Source organism: Lissotriton helveticus, chromosome 5_1 (genome assembly GCF_964261635.1).
Source record: "Lissotriton helveticus chromosome 5_1, aLisHel1.1, whole genome shotgun sequence".
Classification (NCBI taxonomy): Eukaryota; Metazoa; Chordata; class Amphibia; order Caudata; family Salamandridae; genus Lissotriton; species Lissotriton helveticus.
The window spans coordinates 1,478,415,212-1,478,436,368 of NC_136065.1; the positions used below are offsets into that span (position 1 = coordinate 1,478,415,212).

Genomic DNA, 21,157 nt, shown 5'->3' on the forward strand with positions numbered 1-21,157 from the left:
GGACGTTGACAAGCTGACCACACAGATTGAGCTGTGTATTAAATCCCCACTCTATGGCAGGTGGTGTTGCCATAGTTAAAGTGATAGTACTCCACTGTTTCTTATATTTATTCATGAACATACCGGTTCCCCTAACAGCTTTTTCGCCGCTATGAGGAGCCTCGTGCTCAGACTGATTTGGGCAGGTCGGGTCATACGCCTCATATTAAATGGAACACCTTGACGCTTCCTTATGAGAAGGGAGCATTTGGCTGCCGAATTTGTATTTCTATTTCAATTTCACTGCAGAGCAGTGTCACTTTGCATACCATTGGTATCATGTAGATGCCAGTTTACTTTAAGCACAGCCAGAGAGGAATCAAGCAAAGCACATCTTGTTGCCCTCTATACTCCCAATGGGCATACAGAGACACCCCTACAATATCCATACATTATCCACTACCAGCTGGGCATGGAGGAAACTCTGCCACCTCCTCGGTGGGGACTTGATCTACTCATCCACACTACCTCTGGCGCATAATCCTTGGCTATCCCTCGCCAACGGAAAGCTGGTGCAACATACAATCTAAACCATAAATTGCATATGGTTGAGGACCTTTCCGGATGGTCATGTCATCACACTCAGATACTGTCCACTTTGGGGACGCCACGCATACGGTTCACCTTATACTTCAATGATTGCACAACACGTTACAAGCTAGGCTACTCTCGTACCCACTGGAACCATAAGACCTCACCCATCGCTGACTTTAGGGATCACTGCTACAAAGGGGACGCGTCTGGTCTCCAGGCTGTACCAGGCATGAGTCGCCCTCAAGCCGGAGGGCGTCAAAAAGGTCAGGGCGGCATAGTAGCATGATCTAGGGCACTCGCTGCCAGGTAAGACCTGGCGCTATTGCTGTAGCAAAACAAACATTATCTCCCCAAACCATAGGCACAAGCTTTTGCACTATAATTATTTTCATTGTGCGAACACCACACCCTGCAGCCTGGCCAGAATAGATTTTCCACGGCCACACCATTGCCCAAAATTCCAGGCGGATGATTTCATACACCTGACTTAGACCTGCCCGCACATACAGGCGTACTGGACAAAAATCCACTTCTTGATATCCACCATTATTGGAATTACCCTTACACCTGACCCCTTACCTGCCTTTTTGGGCTACGTTAAGGATGTCCCGCTAGATGTGTTAAGATTCACTGCGATTGTACTATAGCTTGTAAAACGGGGCTGGCACTACGTTGGGGCAGCAAACACTGTCCCACTGAGGCCAACTGGCTGAAAACCATGATCTATTGTGACACTACAAGTGAAGTCTACACTTACCTGCAGCCCCCCACGTCGCAGCACAAAGATATATGGCAGCCACTGCGCAATTACTGATTGACCTTAGACTCCGATGTACCTTATTATTGAGATGATGGAATGCCTTCCCCCTAGTGGCCAGATATCCCCAGATCTAACATACTTTATGTAAATGAACCCATGCTCCAAACAAATGACTGGGTAACCTACCACTTAATGTCCTTCTGTGATCAACTACCTGCCCTTTATACATATTTGTCAACATTGCTCACTATTTATGCTTGACTGAAAACATGCTATCAGTATTAGACGATGGTCTGCTTGTTGTGGAGGCGTATTTTGTTAGTTGAGGTTAGGAAAATGAGAAATAAAGATTTTTTTTAAAAAAGATTGTTTAAAAAATATTATGGTCAAATGTTATTCGATAGCTCAATGTTATCAGTGTCAAAGACATAATGTCACTGCGATATCACAATTTGTGAGAGAGGTCAAATAGCACGTTACTTCTGCTCAGTGCTTAATTTGTAAAAGAATAAGTGCTGGTTTTCAAGCAGTGCTCCTGCACTGCTATTAAAAATCAGTGAAGTAAATACCAAGGCTGAATAGTGCTGAATTCACGTCAGGTCTCGTAAATCTACTTCCACATGCTGCTGCCTCTTTATCTCACTGTTGCCGCCCCCTGCTTTCTCCATTTGTGCAACTTTTTCCGTCTTTCTCTTGATCTTTCCTTCCCATTTGTGAGTTTTCCCTGTCTTACTTGCAGTCATTATCTGATTGGGAAAAATAAGTGCTGTTCCTCAAAAACTAGTGCCGGTGAACCAAACTGGCAACCATCGGCTCAAATTAAGCACTGCTTCTGCTAACCCATGTGTTTTAATCAATCAACTTGATGATTGGATATTATCAACAACATCTTCCAGATTAAGTACAAACAGGGCAATAACACTACCATCATCAAGTTGCACACATGCACACATTCATACATATGCTTACATAATCATAACTGTACATACGTGCACTACAGGTTTCACTGAAGGCTGATTTACTATATTCTGGGCACTGTTAACTGAAGCATGTTTTACTACACACCTCACTCCATGGCATGTACACCCTTAATAACATCCCAATGGCCATAAGCAGAACAATTTTTTGAATGTTAATGTCTCACATTTTATTAGTGCAGACAGCACTAACAGCAAGGTATATTTCGATTTAGACCATGTGTTAACGTTCTTATGGATTACTGAAACATGATGTTGCTTTCAAAGATATTTGACCATTGGCAGGAAAAAATATCACAAATATACTTCACTATACTTGGCATATAATGTAGTCCATATTCAGCTACAAACAAGTGCATATAACTATTAGTGTCCCATCACTAACAGAGTCCTTTCCGAAACCTGAGGTGGGAATTGTTGGACACTTAGACTGTATCAATGACTGCCATCTGCATAACAAGAAATGCTTTAGAGGCAAGCAAAGGCAAGTAATGGAACATGTATTTCTCACATGAATCCTCATCCACTTAAGGATTCAACAAACAGATATAGCAACTTACATCTCTCATTATCTTGGCAGCCTCCTTGATTCTTCCCAGTTTTCGAGCACACATTGCTAGTCGTCTTTTTATGTACACCAGGACGTTGGTGTCTCTTCCTACAAAAAATAAAGGAAAATCTGTTAGTCTAGTTAGTGAAAATCAGTCCCACATGTGAGATTTTATTAAACAGGGCATGAAAAAAATAGCAGAAGGGAATGAAAAATCAAGGCCAGTTCACAACTGTACAAGTCACTAGAAAGAAAGGATTATGTTATTTACCCTGTAAGCATCTATTCTTGGCATGTAGAGCTGCAGATTCACATACTGTGCATACTCCTGCCAATTAGTTGTTTTCCTGCAAGAGGGTGAGAATGGAGTAAGTAAGTGTAGTATAGAGATGTCCATGCGTGTATAATGTAAGTAATAAGGACTGCAATAACCAGAGGTGTCCGGGAAGGAGGAGGGTGCACATGAATTTACAGCTCTACATGGCAAGAACAGATGTTTACAGGGTAAGTAACATAATCTGTTCAAGGCATGTGTGCTGCAGATACATATGCTCTGCATAGACTGTATAGCAGTGCTCTCCCAAAGCAGTGGCTAACCAGTGGGTGTTGCGGTTGTTTGAAAGAGTGTTTTTAGCACAGCTTTTCTTACATTAGCTTGCTGATGTACTAAAACAGCCACACAATAATGTTTGGTAAATGTGGGTGGTGTGGACCATGTATCTGCCTTACATATGTCAGCTATGGGCATATTACCTATAAAGGCAATAGATGCTCCTATTTTGCGAGAAGAATGTGCTCTAGGAGGAATAGTTAAAGTTCTCTTAGCTTTAGCATAACATGTTTGAATACATTTAACAATCCATCTAGAAATACCAGATTTAGAGATAGGTTTTCCCTTATAAGGTGGAGCAAAGGCAGGAAAGGAAACACGAAGAACGACTATCTCTATGAAGTTGGAAGAACGGTTATTCTAAGGTTAGTGCCTGTACCTCACCAACACGTTTTAGTGCAGTGATAGCAATTAGAAAAGCAACCTTCCAAGAACAAAATTGTAACGGACAATTGCGCAATGGTTTAGAAGGTGGACCCATAAGCCTTGTTAAGGTTCCAGGCAGGTGCAGGTGGTACCCTGTGTGGCATTATTCTTTTAAGGCCTTCCATAAAAGCTTTAATCACTGGAACTTTGAATAAGGATAAATGTTGTCTGGTTTGCTGCAAGATGTAGTCGAATGGATGTGTAGGCTAGGCCTGCAACCTGTAGATGCAAAAGATAACAAATAATATGTTGTATAGATGCATCTATTGGATCAATTGTTATGACAATATATCCCAAACCCTTCTAGGTTTTCTTGCTTCTTTAAGAATTGTCATACAATCTGATGTTAGGTTTAGGTATCCAAATTCAATGATTTCAGAAGCCAAATCGCTAAGTTGAGCTCCTTGGGGTCTGGATGTCTGATTTTTCCATGGTTATGTGTGAGAGGGTTCAAAGTGAGGTGATGCTTCTGGGGAGGAACTACTGACAGTTCTAGTAGTGCGATAAATCATGGTTGACAAGACCATGTGGGAGCGAATAGAATTAGCGTGAGAAATGTCTGCTTGGGCTTCCAAGCCAGAAATAGAAGATCGGGGAGGCGGAAAAGCATAAGCAAATATTCCTGATCAGTTCATCCATAGTGCAGTTCCTTTGGATAGAGGGTGTGGGAACCTGGAGGCGAAGTCTAGGCATTTTGAGTTCTCACCAGTCGCAAAAAGTTCTATTTGTGGAAACTCCCATTTTTGGAAGTATGGAAGGGGAACTTGCGGGTGAAGTTCCCACTCATGGACTTGTTGCCGCATCCTGCTGAGGAGGTTGCAAAGTCATGGTCTGTCCCTGGAAGATGTTCTGCTATAAATTGGATTTGGTTATAAATTAGCCAACGCCAAATAGTCTGAGAGAGGCGTGACAGTTGTACGAATTGTGTCCCCCTCTCTGTTTTTTTTACATAGTACATTGTTGTCATATTGTCCGTCCGGACTAGGACAACTTTCCCTATCAGGTGAGGTAGAAATGCTTTCAACCCCAGCTGAACTGCTTGCAACTGTCGGTAGTTGAAGTGAAGGTTCTGCTGTTTGGTTGTCCAGAGACCCTGAACTTATAATGTTGTAAATGTGCACCCCATCCTGTGAGAGATTAGTCTGTTGTGAGCAGGATCTGTGGAATATGGTTGATAAATGGCCACCCTTTTGATAGATTTTATGTGTTCCACCACTGCAGAGAGCGATGAGTGCGGCAGTCTACCAACTTTTAGCTAACCCTATGATTAATTCTACTGACGTGCTAAGCATTCTTGTTGTGGATACATATTTACCCTTGCATAAAGCACTATTGCAATGCATGAAGCCATCATCCCTGGTAATTGCATGAAGGTACTGAGTGGGAGATACTGGTTGTTTTGGAACTGTAGTATCAGTGTTTGAAAACTGTGTATTCTGGCTGTACTGGGATATGCTAGAGCCATTTGAGTGTTTAGAATTGCTCCTAGTTATGGTTGCAGTTGTGAGGGGGGAAGATGGGATGTGTGTGCATTGTTTGTAAATCCCAAATGACATAGAAAGTTTATGGTAGTTTGAATGTGTTGTAAACACTTAAGATTTATGTTGGCTTTTATGAGCCAATCGTCTAGGTATGGAAAGTCATGAATTTGCTGTCTTCGTAGATGAGCTGCTACTACTGCTAGGCATTTGGTGAACACTCTGGGTGGAGGTGTTACTCCAAATAGGAGTGCTTTGAACTGGTAATGCTTCGGTCCTATTACAAATCTGAGGTATTTGCGATGTGCTGGGTGAATGGGAATGTCAAAGTATGTGTCCTGTAAGTCCAGTGTTATTGCAAAAGCGGAAGCACCTGTTGTAGTGTGACCATATGGAAGTGTTCTTATGATATGTATAGGTTTAATGTCCTGAGCTCTAAGATTGGTCTTAATGAACCGTTTTGTTTGTGAATCTGGAAGTAGAGTGAGTACACCCCTGATCCTTGATGTTGTAGTGGAACAGGTTCTATAGCTCATTTTGTTAAAATAGCTTGTACTTCTTGTTTGAACAGATGTTGGTGCTGTAATGAGAGTTTGTGAGTGCGACGTAGGATATTGGGAGGGTTGTTTGTACGCTCCAGGGATAACCATGTTGGATAATGTCCTATACCCATTTGTCTGATGTTATTGATTGCCAAATAGGAAGAAATTGTTGCAGTCTTCCCCCGACTGGTGGTGAAGGATCGAGGGGAAGTGATATGAAGTCACTGCTTGTTGGGGGACAGAGAGGTACGTGTTGGTGTGCCTCTACCACTTCCTTTAAAATGTTTTCCTCTGTATCCACCCTTGTAGAATCGTCTAGAGGGAGAGGATTGTGTCTGGATTTTATATGAAGATGTGGCCACATCTGTGATATTACTTTTAAAGCCTCCTCTATAAAATGAGTAGCGAAAGGAGCCTCTGTTAGAAGGAAACTGGGGGGATCCCACAGATTTTGCCACTTCTGTATCTTTTTTCATTTTTTCTAGTGATTTGTCCACTTGAGGCCCAAAGAGGTGTTCTTATGTCATGTAGATAGGCTTTGCCTTCACACTGTGTTAAGTTAGCATGAGCTTATTAGAAGTTTAAAAGTCATTTTTCCTTTCTGCTGCTTCTGCACACAGCACATATTGTTATTAATGCTTTGAGCCTAGTAGAATATTTTGCTTCACACGAGAATAATATGTTTTCCTATAGTATCAACTTTGCTTGGTAAGCTATGTCTAAACAGTGAGTGCCGAGGCCTTCAAGGTTATTTCAACACTGTGGTTGTTGTTCGGTCTGATCAGTGCACGTCCTAGACATAACACATATGCAGCTGTGGCCAACCCTGGCTTTTGGTGCATTTAATAATGCACTGCGCAGAGCATGCATACACACTTGATGAATATTCGCATGCAGAGAGCTGGTGTAGAAGATGATGTGATCCCTTTCTACTAAGACCAGAGGTATGGGGCCGCCCTTCTAAAACCCAAAGAGACCTTATGTAGATATAATATAATATACTAGCAAGGGAGGGTAAGACTGAGGTGCCATTTAGCCTTCTTCCCTTTAGCATTTTAACATGCTTTCTCAGTTTGTATTTTATGGACTAGTAAGTATGCTGATAACCTTGTTGCTTATAATATGTTTGCTTGTATTATCTAAGATACTGCGCCTGAGAACAGGGCATTAGAAATAAATATTTCAAACTTGCACGTGTCTTCATTTACTCCTCGTTCTGGACTTGTATGTTAGTATAACGAAAGAGTGTTCATGTGTTCCACGTTACCTGAGGTGTTCTAAGTCCATGTTCTGGGTTGTCTAATCATTGGGGGTATGGAAGAACCAATGAGACACTGATTGCTAGTCTGGTAGGGGATTTTGGATACTGAGGTGAGTTTTGGTACACCCTAATTCACTGAGGGTCTAAGTCTCTATGCACAGTTTTGTGTAGAAGCAGAATCCCTGCGAGATGGCGCCCAACCATTGGTGGTATTATTACATGACGCTTGAGTAGTGCTTATATCAGTCCTTAACCCCCTTCACTATTGTTTCCGGAAGACAGTGTTGTCGGGCAAACCTACCAATAGTTACATAGGTCTTTTCAAGCTTGAATCTTTTCAAATGGTTTTCTTTTGAATTACTACCCAGTTGTGCTACGTAGTTTTTTGTTGTACCTCTTTCTTACTGTGTCACTATGGCTGACGTTGACATACCGCAGCATAGTCGAATTGCGGTTTGCAATCATTTGCAGGCTTATAACGTCGGGTTGGAGGGCATGGCAGTTATTATGGTAGTGAGTGCGGAAGTAGCTTACCCTTACGAAATTTTCTATTCGTGGATGACCTTCCCTTAAGTGAACGCAAATACTGGCGTGTTCAACACTTATACTGCTACTGCCGTGCCTCAGGAATATGTTCCATATAGGACACAGGAAGTTTCGATTAATGCTTGGCAGCATCGAGTTTGGTTTAATGGCGCCCTACCCCACACTTTGTTAGTCTCAAGGTTAGGTCCTTTGTCCATTCCAGGCGCTACCTGGCCTGTTTTGGCTGGATTTACACTGCATCCTCGACATCGAGCGGTTCGGATTTACGGCTGCTACATACAGTCACGATTAGTGTAATTAGGTCGTTAGTGCAATACATTACCCGCAATCTCCCGGGAGGGGCCCCAGGTGCAGCGGCGCTTCCAGCCAGACCGAGCGGTATGAAGCTTAGTCCTGTTATGGTTAATGCAGTGATGGGCAAGCACCACCAGGATAAGGATGATATGCCTTTCTGGCTTGCCGAGAAATTTGACCTGCTGGAAGCAGTATTTCCTAACACGACTCCTGTTGAAAAACACCGGATTCTGATAATTAGTTTACCTAAAGACTTGATACCAGAGGCAGGTGACTGAGTCTTGGGGTAAGATTTTTGTGGCGGTGTATACGAGGTGCTTCGGCACTACGTCGATGACCGTCCTTCGCTCGGTCATTAAACGTGTTCAAGATGAGCACGGACCTGAGGCAGCGGTTGAATTGGGTATGCGGCAGTTTTGACGTAGTTTCCGATCTCGTACTTGCGGATGTCAAGGGAGATGCGGTAAGCTTTCAGGTGTCTAATGCTTTGCAGGCTGTTACCGATGCCGATAAACCCCGCCAGTCACCGAGAATTATTACGGCGGCTTATAAAACCGTGGGCCGTAATAGTTTAGGTGTCAAGCCTTTCTCTACAAAAGAAAAGAAACAACCCCAAGGGCAGAAGTCGGAAACAGACGACCAGCCCAAGGCTTAGAAGCAAAATTGGCCGAAAAAACTAAAACAGGGTAAACAACAACAACAGAAACAGGGGTCACGTCCTGCATCACCAGTGCCTGCACCTACAGAACGTGTTTATGACTTGCGCGATCGGGCAACGATAAAATCTCCCGATCGTTTTCAGGTTTCTGAACAACGCTCTCCTCGTTCTTTTCAGGACTCATTGGCCTCATCGACCGGTGGTGGAGGAGGCGGCAGAGGTCGGGGTGGCCAGCAGGGACGCGACCAGCCCCGCTCAAAAGAAAGTAAAATTGCCCCCTCTCCAGTTATTTTAAATTGAGGATCAAATACACTCTTATTTTAATTCGGTCCGGTATATTTATTCATACCTTTTAATCATATTCTTTTGTACAAAAAACGTTTCAAATGGCAGAAAGAGAATACACCAAACAAACAATTACTGACAAAACTTATTAGATGAACAATTAACAAAAAAACATTCACGAAATTATCAAACAATAAATATACACAATACATCCAACATTCACTATACATTGCAGTGCAGAATTTTGCAATATATGAGATCAAATCAATGATCAAACTTCTTTACATAAACAAGAATGAAATTACTACATTCAAAGAGCAAATAGAGGCATGTATCACAATTATCCTGAAACACTTTAGTTGTTACAATTCGCTCTTGCTGGGGTAGCCGACACGTTTCAAGTTTGGACCATGAGTGTCCAAACCATCTTCAGGGCTTTGTATTATTCTGTGTGATACTATGTGGTTTAACTTCTATCACTAGGCACGACTCTTTTCCTCAACTGTCAGGCAGTGCTCTGTGTTCAGCGAGCAACAGTCTTGAACTGCGCTATCTTGCGTTGCACCGGGGGGCGGGAGAATGTCTTGTTCCTTGTTCTTATGATCCTTCAAATCATGTAAGGATACCAGTCAAAGGCCTTTGTTTTCTTTCTTTCTCTTTAAGTCCTCCACGTCTACCTGAATCTTCGATAGAGCAAGGCGTCGCCTCTCGCCTCCCGTCTACCGCCCCGTCCGGGGCTGTAGGAAAAACGGCCTCGCCTTCTGTTTAGTGCTTGGCGGGTTCCGCTTGGGATAACAAATCTCCCGTTCTGCATTCGCAGTGTGCTCTTTTTCTGTTATGCTCCTCGGTTGCTACTAGCTCGCTGCCTGACAGTTGAGGAAAAGAGTCGTGCCTAGTGATAGAAGTGAAACCACATAGTATCACACAGAATAATACAAAGCCCTGAAGATGGTTTGGACACTCATGGTCCAAACTTGAAACGCGTCGGCTACCCCAGCAAGAGCGAATTGTAACAACTAAAGTGTTTCAGGATAATTGTGATACATGCCTCTATTTGCTCTTTGAATGTAGTAATTTCATTCTTGTTTATGTAAAGAAGTTTGATCATTGATTTGATCTCATATATTGCAAAATTCTGCACTGCAATGTATAGTGAATGTTGGATGTATTGTGTATATTTATTGTTTGATAATTTCGTGAATATGTTTTTTTGTTAATTGTTCATCTAATAAGTTTTGTCAGTAATTGTTTGTTTGGTGTATTCTCTTTCTGCCATTTGAAACGTTTTTTGTACAAAAGAATATGATTAAAAGGTATGAATAAATATACCGGACCGAATTAAAATAAGAGTGTATTTGGTCCTCAATTTAAAATAACTGGAGAGGGGGCAATTTTTTGTGTATTACAAGTATATAGGGCCCAGCCCTCCTTCAGCCCCACCAAGGGTCTACCTCCTTTTTGTGTTCGAAAGAAAGTAAAGGCAAGCAGGACGATTCAACACCGAAAAGGGAATATGCTACTTACCAGTATGCATCTGTTCTTGGCATGTAGGGCTGCTGACATTCATATCTGTGCATAGATCGCCGCCTAGTGTTGGGTCCGGATGATTGCACTTTGTTGTCTTGGAAGAGTCTTCTAAGTATCACATGATAGGTGACTCCTCCCCTAGACTACAGTGCGCATGGGCATCTTCTCCATCCTCAGATTGTTTTTTCGCCATTGTGGCAGAGATGGAGATAGGAAAGTAAGAGATGGCCATACCAAAGATAATGCTGCGGCTGCTACAGTCACCGGGGAGGAGGGCGGGCGATATGAATGTCAGCAGCCCTACATGCCAAGAACAGATGCATACTGGTAAGTAGCATATTCCGTTCGAGGCATGTGGGCTGCTGAATTCATATCTGTGCATAGACTGTATAGCAGTATCTCCTCCAGCGGTGGCCACCTGTGCCAGCTGCAGCAGTTTGAAAAAGAGTTTTGAGGACAGTCTGGCCTACAGCAGCTTGCTGTTTTGCTTGCACATCTACACAGTAGTGTTTTGTGAAGGTGTGTATGGTGGTCCATGTGGCTGCCTTACAGATGTCTTCGAGAGGAATATTTCCTAGGAAAGCCATGGATGCCTCCATTTTTCTTCAGAGTGTGCTCTTGGGGGGACGGTTAAAGTGTGTTTTGCCTTTTGATAACATATTTGAATGCATTTAACTATCCAACTGGCTATTCCTGACTTTGAAATAGGATTTCCTTTGTGTTGTGGTGCAAAAGCAACAAATAGTTGTTTTGTCTTTCTAAATGATTTAGTTCTGTCTATGTAATAAAGTAGGGCTCTCTTCACATCTAATGTGTGTAGGACTCTCTCAGCTACTGACTGTGGATTTTGAAAGAATACAGGCAGTTCTATTGATTGGTTGAATTGGAAATTGGATACAACCTTAGGCATGAACTTGGGGTTGGTTCTAAGAACAACCCTGTTGGCATGTACTTGCATGAAAGGTTCTTGGATTGTTAACGCTTGTAATTCGCTCACTCTTCTGAGTGAGGTAATGGCAACCAAGAATGCAACCTTCCACGTTAGGAATTGTAGTTCGCATGAGTGTAGAGGTTCGAAAGGAGGGCCCATAAGTCTGGTAAGTACTATATTTAGATTCCAGACTGGGAAGGGGGGGTGTCTTGGAGGGATCACCCTTTTCAAACCCTCCATGAAGGCTTTGATTGCTGGTACTCTAAACAGTGAAAGGTGTTGCCTGTTTTGAAGGTATGCTGCTATAGCAGCGAGGTGTAGTCGTATAGAAGAGTATGCTAAGTTACATCTTTGTAAATGCAGCAGGTAACATATAATGTTTTGTATGGAAGCGTCTAATGGGTTGATTTGGTTATTGTTGCAGTAAATAACAAATCTCTTCCATTTAGCGGCATAGCACGCTCGTGTGGTTGGTCGTCTTGCCTCCCTAATGATGTTTATGCAGTCTGGGGGCAAGTTAAGGTATCCGAACTCTAAGACCTCAGGAGCCAGATCGCTAGGTTCATCTGATTGAGATCTGGGTGTCTGATTTCTCCATGGTTCTGAGTTAGAAGATGGGGAGCAAGGCACAGTCTTTGATGAGGAACTACTGAACGTTCCAGGAACGTTGTGTACCAAGGTTGTCTCGCCCATGTGGGAGCAACGAGGATTAGCGTGAGTGAGTGTTGCCGCAGTTTCCGTGCCACCAGCGGGATCAACGGTGCTGGGGGAAAAGCGTACGCAAATCTGTCTGACCAGTTCATCCATATCGCATTGCCCTGTGACAACGGATGTGGGAACCTGGCGGCAAAGTACTGGCATTTGGAGTTTTCTTTTGTGGCAAACAGGTCTATTTCTGGGTGACACCACTGTTGGAAGAATGGTTGGAGAACTTGAGGGTGAATCTCCCATTCGTGTAGTTGTTGGCTGTGCTTGCTGAGCAGGTCGGCAATCTGATGGTCCTTCCCTGGAAGGTGTTCTGCTAGGAGAAAAATGTTTTTGGGAATCGCCTACTTCCATATGCTTTGTGCTAGATGGGACAGCTGTGGAAAGTGCGTTCCTCCCTGTTTCTGGATATAGTACATTGCGGTCATGTTGTCCGTCCGGATCAACACCGTCTTGCTGTACAAGTACTTCTGAAATGCTTTCAGGGCTAGGAATATTGCTAGCAATTCTAGTTGGTTGATATGCAGCTTCTTCTGTTTGTTTGTCCAGAGCCCTTGTACTGTGTATTGAAGGAGATGGGCTCCCCAGCCGGTCAGTGATGCGTCCGCTGTTAGTACTAGTTGTGGAACAGTCGCCCCTTGGAAAGGTTTTGTGGGTTCCACCACTGCAGAGAGTTGTGAGCGCGACTGTCTACCAACACTAGGTCTTTTAGTTGTCCTCGAGCTTGGTTCCATTGCCGTGCTAGGCATTCTTGTAATGGGCGCATCTGGAGTCTGGCATGGGGGACAATGAATATGCAGGAGGCCATCATGCCTATGAGCTGCATAAAGGTTCGAGCTGGCAGAGTGTTGTGGCAGGAATTTGCAAATGAGTATCTGCATGCTGGCTATCCTTGCTGAGTTTGGATATGCTTTTGCCACTGAGGTATTTATAGTGGCTCCCAGGTACTGCTGTGCGTGGGATGGTTGCAGATGCGATTTTGGGTAGTTGATGGAAAACCCTAGACTGTGTAGCAACTGAAGTGTTTGAGATGTGTGCGCTGCGCACTGTTGGTACGATTTCGCTTGTATAAGCGAATCATCCAGATAGGGGTACACATGGATGTGTTGCCTCCTGAGATGTGCTGCCACTGTCGCTAAGCATTTTGTAAACACCCTTGGAGCCGTGGTAACCCCGAAGGGCAAAACCTTGAATTGGTAGTGTTGACCTTCTATTGTGAACATGAGGTATTTTCTGTGGGCTGGATGGATGGGTATGTGAAAATACGCATCCTTGAGGTCCAGTGTTGCTAGGAAATCTCCTTGTTGGAGCAACGGGAGCACTTGCTGTAGTGTGATCATATGGAAGTGTTCCGATAGTATATATTGATTTAGTGGTCTGAGGTCCAATATTGGTCTGAGGGAGCCGTCCTTTTTGGGAATAAGGAAGTACAGGGAGTATACTCCTGTCCCTTGCTGGTGGAAAGGGACTGGCTCTATGGCCCCCTTTTCCAGTATGCATTTCACCTCTTGTTGGAGCAGGGTGATGTGTTCCGTGGACATAGGATGATGTCTGGGTGGTATGTTTGGTGGTGTAGAAGTCAGTTCTAGGCAATAACCAAACTGGATAATTTCTCTCACCCACCTGTCCGTGGTAATTGCGTGCCAGACAGGTAAGAACTGTTGGGAGTCTGCCTCCGACCGGTGTTAAGTGGTCTGGAGGCAGCGTAATGAAGTCACTGTTTTGTGGCAGTGGAGGCTGTTATTGCCTCCACGTCCTCTTCCCTTATTACTGTTGCCCCTATAACCTCCTCTGTTTGTGTTCTTGTTGCAGGAACGTTGTGTGTTACTTTTGTATGAGGCAGATGTTTGCGAGGTATTTCCTTGTGTAGTTGCCCTGTATGAGGAGCGCCGAAAGGAGCCTCTGTGTTGCTGAAATTGCAATGCCCCCATTGATTTTGCGGTTTCTGTGTCTTTTCATTTTATCCAAAATGGTGTCGACAGCAGGGCCAAATAGAAAATCTTGATTGACAGGTTGGTTAAGAATGGTGGACTGCACCCAATTTTTAAAACCGGAAATACGCAGCCATGCATGTCTGCGTAATAAGACGCTAGTGTTAATTGACCTAGCTGCGGTGTCTGCTGCGTCAAGCGCACATTTGATGGAGGCATTTGTTATAAATTTTCCCTCTTGTATGAGGTCATCAGCTTGTGCTTTAAAGGGCTCAGGCAGGTGTTGCATTAGGCTTTCGAGTTGATCATAAAGCGCCCTGTCGTAAGGAGCCAGTAGGACTTGTGTATTAGCAATCCTCCATGAGTTGGAGGCTTGTGCTGCTACCCTTTTGCCTGATGCCTCCAGCATTTTTGACTCTTTGTCAGGGGGAGGTGCTTCCCCTGTTTGGGAGTTGGCCCGTTTACGTGCATTAGCCACTACCAGGGAGTCTAGTGGTAACTGTCCCCCTGATGTAAGTAGGGTCTGTAGGAGCTGCCCTATACTTCTTTTCTATTCTTGGGTTAATTACCCGTGCCCTGGCTGTATCCTTAAATATGTCAGGTGCATGTTTCAGGACTCCTTTTAACATGGGAAGTGTCCTAACACTTTTTTCTGAAGTGGGGAAGGTGTCAAATAAGAAGTCTTCCTCAACAGGGTCATTATGCATATTTACATTGTGGAATTGTGCTGCCCTGTCTATGAGTTGATTAAAGACTACAGTGTCATCTGTAGGTGACGGCTTAGTAGGATAAGAGGGTACATCAGGGATGGGGTGGGTGTTGTAAGGGTCTTTTGGCTCCTCCCATGGTTCCTCTTGTGGTTGAGGATCTTGTGGGAAATCATATTGAGGTTGTGGCTCATCCCCCATGTTACCCTCATTGTCCCCGTGGTGAGAAGGAGAGTAAGGAAATTAAGGATTAAAGGGTGTAGTAGGCATGATAGGCTGAATGAAGGGTCTAGAGGGAAAAGTCCCAAAGTCCTTTTTCTTCAATGGAATAGGGGAATGTGAGCCAGAGTCCAAAGGCCTCTTCTTTCTGTGCAGGATGGTAACTTTACCAGTGTCTGGATTGATGTATATTTTAGCTTGGTCGTCTGATGGATCTGGGTGGAAGAGTTCTTCTTCTACAGTCCTGGGTTGAGTGTTAGCCTTTTTTGGGTCAGTAACACTTTCTTTTTCGACAACCTTTGGTGTTTTTTTGCTTTTTTCCGGCTCGGGCCCTTGTCCGGGGTCGACGAGTTATTTGGGGTCGACTGGAGCTTTCGGGTCGATGCGTTTTTTGTGCTCCGTAGGCTTTTTAGAATGAGTGTCCTTTTCCGAGTCGACGTTCTTCTTTGGATCGACTGGTGTTTTCGGAGCACTTATCTTTGGGTCGACAGGTTTTTCCGGCCGTGCTACGGGCTTCGGTACAGTCCCCTTTTTTTCGGCGACCTTCGACGGGTCGGTGGATTTTGGACCGGTAGGCTTATTCGGTGCGGCGACCTTCTTCGGTTCGGCGCCCTTAGGCTTCGTGCCCCTGTTCGGTTCGACTACCTCTTTGGGGTCGACGTTTTTAGGCTGAGCGGCCTTCTTGTGGTCGACAGTCTTTTTTGGGTCGACGCTTTTTGGCTCTACGGCCTTTTACGGGTCGACGCCCTTCAGGTCAACGACTTTTTTTGGCTCTGGAACCTTCTTCAGGGTGATGGTACTTGGCCCGGGGGTCTCTGAAGGTTTCGGTTTCGATTTCGGAGCCGAGCCGGATGGCAGGGCTGGCGAAACTTTTTTAGGATCTTGGCTAAGGCCTTTTGGCGATGCCTCGACCGGAGCCTTTGGTAACAGGCTTATTGGTGTCGGGCTGTGTACTCACGATTTGCCCCGGCGGGATCTCGTCATCGGAGTCCGAGTAGTCCTCGACGGTGACGATCTCTAGGTCAGAGTCTTGAGCGTCCGGTAGTTCCTGGTCATCATCGAAGATGTTGTGCCGTTCCGGTGCCTGTCGCTGCATTTCTTGCCTGGCGGCCCGTCGGATCCGTATTGTTTTCTTCGACCAAAACTGGGCGCAGGCCGGGCAGGTTTCTTCCCTATGGTCTGGGGAAAGGCACTTGTTGCATACTGAGTGTTTGTCAGTATGTGGGAACTTGGAGTGGCATTGTGGGCACCTTTTAAAAGGGCTTCTTTCCATCGACGGTCGGCTCACGTGGCGTCGAAAAGGCCCAATGGCCCGCGTCGACGACCGATGGAAGATGGAAAGCTGGATCGAGTAGAGGGGTACAGAACGAGAACAATACCGTCGAAGTTGAAGGCCTTTTGGCCTTTAGAAAGTTTTGTTTTCGATTCTGAAGTTGGAGTTTTGGAGTTAGCATCCGAACCCAATGGCGGAAAAAAACAATCTGAGGATGGAGAAGATGCCCATGCGCACTGTAGTCTAGGGGAGGAGTCACCTATCTCGTGATACTTCGAAGACTCTTCCAAGACAACAAAGTGCAATCATCCGGACCCAACACTAGGCGGCGATCTATGCACAGATATGAATTCAGCAGCCCACATGCCTCGAACACACCAGTTTCAGAAAAAGAAAGTTGCCGCTTTAACAGCGAGATATGCCACAGATAGTGGGAACGCAGCTTCGGAATCTGACATGGGCTCTGACCTTGCTGGACAGCGCGCGGAGATTACCATAGTACGAGAGGCCCTGCGTCCACTACTGAATGTGACAGCGACTGACCAGTATGTTGTTGTGGAGACAGCTGATACCAGAGTAGCTCCCCTTGATAGACTTTATAACATTGTCCTTTTAATTGAAGGTGACATACAACGTACCATAAAAGGGGTATTTTGGGAAAATCTTACAACTACCTATGACATTTTGTTAGCGGAGGCTGACTGGCCCCCACCTTTTGTCCTCGCAGCTCCGAGAGGGGAGGAGGTGATCCTCCCTAGTTTTGCGCACACTGTCTCAAAGGAGCATGCGCTGAATTTTGCAGAAGAGTGGGATAAAGCCCTTGTGCCGGCTCTCTACCGTACACACTGTGGTTGGGATACATTTTCCCCACACCACGAGATTCCCTTATGGTCTATGCCACAGCCTCAACCTCAATATCCCATCCGACGCGAAGCTAAGGCTTCCGTTGCGGAAATCCTTGAACAATTGGAATATCAAGGTGTAATTGAAACTTGTGTGGCACCGATGAATAACCCTCTTTTTACTGTGACCAAGCCAGACGGCTCGTACCATTTGGTATTGGATTACAGGCATGTGAACTCGCATTGTCGTACCTGTGCAGTACAGAATACCCACGGCTCTGCTTTAGTGGACGGTCTTGTGCGAAAACGGTTTAAAACAACACGTGACATTTCCAAACTTTTTTTGGCCCACAATTTGGATGGTCTTAGTTCCCAATGGACCAGTTTTACAAGTGGTGGCAAACAGCGCCAATACAAACGTTTACCAATGTGCTATAAGAATAGTCCAGGCGTGTTTGCTGCCCGCATTGTCTTTCTCTTACAGAGAGGGTACGGATGCGTGTTCGAATGTGGATGACATATATCTCACAGACGACGAGCTTTGGACGCATCTGTGTTGCGTTGACCGCATAATTTCTAACTTTGCGGACTTTGGTTACAAATTCAATTTTGCAAAGTCTCACACTGCAGAGTACACAGTGTTGTTTCTGGGCTACGAGCTCAACAATGAAGGACGAGGATTGGCTCCTCACTTCTTGGAGAAATGCGCACAACTGCGTGCTCCAACAACTCTGAAAAAGTTACAGTCCTGGCTGGGAATTTTGAATTTCGGGCGTACATACATTCCGGAATATGCCCAGCGCATCAAGCCTTTGTATGCTTTGATACAACCAACTTTTACCACATCTTGCTGGCTGCCAGAACATTCAGCTATTTTGCAATCTTTGCAGGCTGATCTTCTAGAATCTAAATTCTTACTGACTCGTGATAACCACACCAACCTGGTGATAAGAAATATCCCTGGGACGGTGGGTTTCACGTACCTTACTTTTAACGAAGTAGACACAGTACCTATTGCTTACAAGTCACACTTGTACACTTCGGCTGAAATGCGGTTTTCACTGTGGAAAAAGTTTTGACAGCAGTGCAAATGGCGATTCTTAAAGAACGTGCACTGTCGCAGGGAAAACGCATGTTGTTACCCCGTATCCTGCGCTAGAGGCAGTGACGTAAGCCAGTGTACCGAATTCTAAAGCTTTGCACCCACGGTGGATACAATGGGCAGCATCGTTGACGTCTCCGGATGTCACATTTATTTTTGATGCCTCCCTACAGTCGCAAGAGTTTTTGCAGTATGAATTTGTTCATCCTGCGCCTTTGACCATGCGGCCTTTGGAGGATTTCCATTGCATCATATACACTGATGGTTCAGCGCAAGTTGCGCATGGGTCTAAGCACGCATATGTTTCAGCTTGCGCCATTGTGGTAGGTGCCATGGTGAATGATGAGTTCAAATCCAGGGTCGTGCACACGCAGACTTTAGGGGACTGCACCGCACAATCGGCAGAGCTTCGTGCTCTGATGCTTGCATTGGAGTACGCTGATCCTAGTGTGACGACTTCTATTGTGAGTGATTCTTACTACTGTGTCCAGTCTTACAACCAGAACCTGTTCTTTTGTAATCAGAATGATTTTCGTGATTCCAAGGGTACCACAATAAAACATAAAATGATCTGGGTCTGAGTGGCTGAGCCTAAAGAGCAGTTGCCACTCATGTTTGTAATTCATACTCTCGGTCATCAGCGCGTGGGAGTTCACGCTGTTGGCAATTCTTTGGCCGTAGAGGCCGCAAAATCAACATATTTGGTTGCGGCAGTTACACGTTCCAAAAGTAAGATCGATGATGATATCTTGGCAGCCGTTGCTGCGACTGAGAAGGGAAGTAAATATCCTAAGGGGTTCTCTTCAAAGTATTCATACCACTTAAGTCCTGATAAAGTACCTTATGTGAAAATACCGGACATTGGTGAAAGGTTAATTCCCAACGGGACCGCAGGCCAGCGCTGATTACTGCAGCACATGAAGGTGTTGCGTCTGCGCATGCGGGCGTTTTGGCTACTGTATCTCAGTTACAACAACGTTTATGGTGGCGGGACTGTACAAACAGACGCGTGATTATGTCCTTCAATGTGACATTTGCCAGCAGATTAAGCCTTCAACTGCTACGCGTCCACACCAGACACAGTTGTACATTTCTAATAAACCACTTGGGTGTTTTTATTTAGATCACTGCGGTCCTTTTTCTTCTGACACTGCGTATAAGTATATCTTAGTAGCAGTTGATTGATGCACACGCTTTGTGTGGGTTTGGCCACACCGCAGCGCTGATTCACGAACTGTCATAAGAGACTTGTGTGTCTTTGTAGGGATTTTTGCCTGTGGTACCTTCCATTCGGATCAGGGTCCGGCTTTCACCTTTAAGGTGTATAAGGATGCCCTGACTTCGTTGGGGGTCCAAGTCAAGTTTTCGTCTCCATACAGACCTGAGGGTAATAGTGTTGTGGAACGAATAAACCGAGATTTAAAGCAGTCTTTGACAGCTCGAGTTATAGGCACTGGCAGGAATTGGCTGGCCCACCTCAATAGCGTGCTCTAAATAATCTCCCTAGAAGGTCTCTGGGTGGGCGGACCCCATACGAAATGCTCTTTGGTATCAAGATGTTTGTACCGGACCTTGACGGTCTACACCAGGCGGCTGTTGCTGCCTCCTTTGACGTAGATGAACATTGCAATGTTTTACAGAATCTACAAGCGACAAGAGACAGTCTTGCAAAGGAACATTTGCCCTCCACCTCGGATGATGCGTTGCAGATCCCGGTAGTTGGCTGGCTACCCCAAGTTCGAGAACTGGTTTGAGAGAAGATCGAAAACAAGAAAGAATTTGGTCCCTCTTATCAAGCTCCAGTTCCGGTGTGTGGTGTGAAGGGCACAAGAACTGTCATTTTACCACCACTTCCAGGTCAAAAGGAAAACAGGTATATCTCCATTGACAATGTCAAGATACAGAGTGACCGATTCTTCTTAGTATGACACCGGAAGTCTCATGTCCTTTGATTTTGAGAAATTCTGTTTTGGCCCAGACTTCTGATCCAGTGCCCGATATTGCCCTCGAGATGCCTGCAATTTCTAGTCCTTTATTGAGTACACTGCCTGGTACTCAACTTGATGAAACTGACTACACTTACCCAACTGATTTATGGATGCCTGATTTGCAAATTCGCTTGGCTACAGAATCCAGATTTTCATTTGACACTGATTCACAAACATCGAGGAAAGCTTCAAGGGTCTCTGCTTTGGCTAAATTGTTTAAAAAACATTTTTTGATTCCCCTTTGCCCTACATTTGGTTGGTGCTTTTTTCAGTTTACCTTTTCATGTCAATTGGCTTTGTGGTGTATTTTTTTCTGCTTGTCAATGGACACTATGTCAAGGAGAGAACATGCATTCGACATATCAATGGAACTTTGGCTCCCCATTCCTCATCACATAGATTGAAGAGAGACTTGGCTTCTTTTTGTTATTGTCACTGCTTAGCCTGTTTTAGATGAGATTGTATGGGATGCTGTTCGTTTTCAAATTCATGGGCCCGCTGAGGTTATAAATGTCCCTAATTTGTTTAGAGTTTCTATGGGGGATGTAATTAAACAAAATATACGTTCTGATGATTGGGATGTTCAGGCCGTAGAAGCCTTGTTTTCTGATTTGAAATATTATGCTGCCTTTGATGCTGAAGATTTGTATTTAGAATCTGGTAATTACAGTGATTTATATTGTTACCAACATTTTGGCAATCACTACCTGCATAAAACTAATACCAGGAGGAACACTGTAAATCATACACAATGGGAGCATTGTCCAGCTCCTATACAAATCCCAATTCATTTTATTTTAAGGTGACCGAAAAGTCCGCATCCAAAGTTAGACTTACCGATACTAAATTATTGTACTCGAAGACCTTTCTAGACCAGTTAGCTATTGGTGGCTACGAGTTGTGGAAGGATACAATTGACCTTAAATCAGTTTGGGGTTCTAAAAGCTGGCAAGTGCAAGGCACTGAGGCTTT

General features: G+C 44.6%; 1 protein-coding gene across 4 annotated transcripts in view; it reads right to left on the reverse strand.

The window, feature by feature from the left end:
• Positions 1-21,157, reverse strand: part of ST7L (suppression of tumorigenicity 7 like) — a 1,501,068-nt gene that overhangs the window by 1,083,986 nt on the left and 395,925 nt on the right. For all 4 annotated transcript variants that reach the window (XR_013594902.1, XM_078644468.1, XM_078644466.1 and 1 more), the window contains exon 8: positions 2,871-2,968. Coding sequence is in view for 3 of the 4 variants with exons in the window: in XM_078644468.1 (XP_078500594.1) it covers positions 2,871-2,968 (98 nt within the window). In the remaining variant the exon portion in view is untranslated. The remainder of the gene's footprint in view (positions 1-2,870; positions 2,969-21,157) is intronic.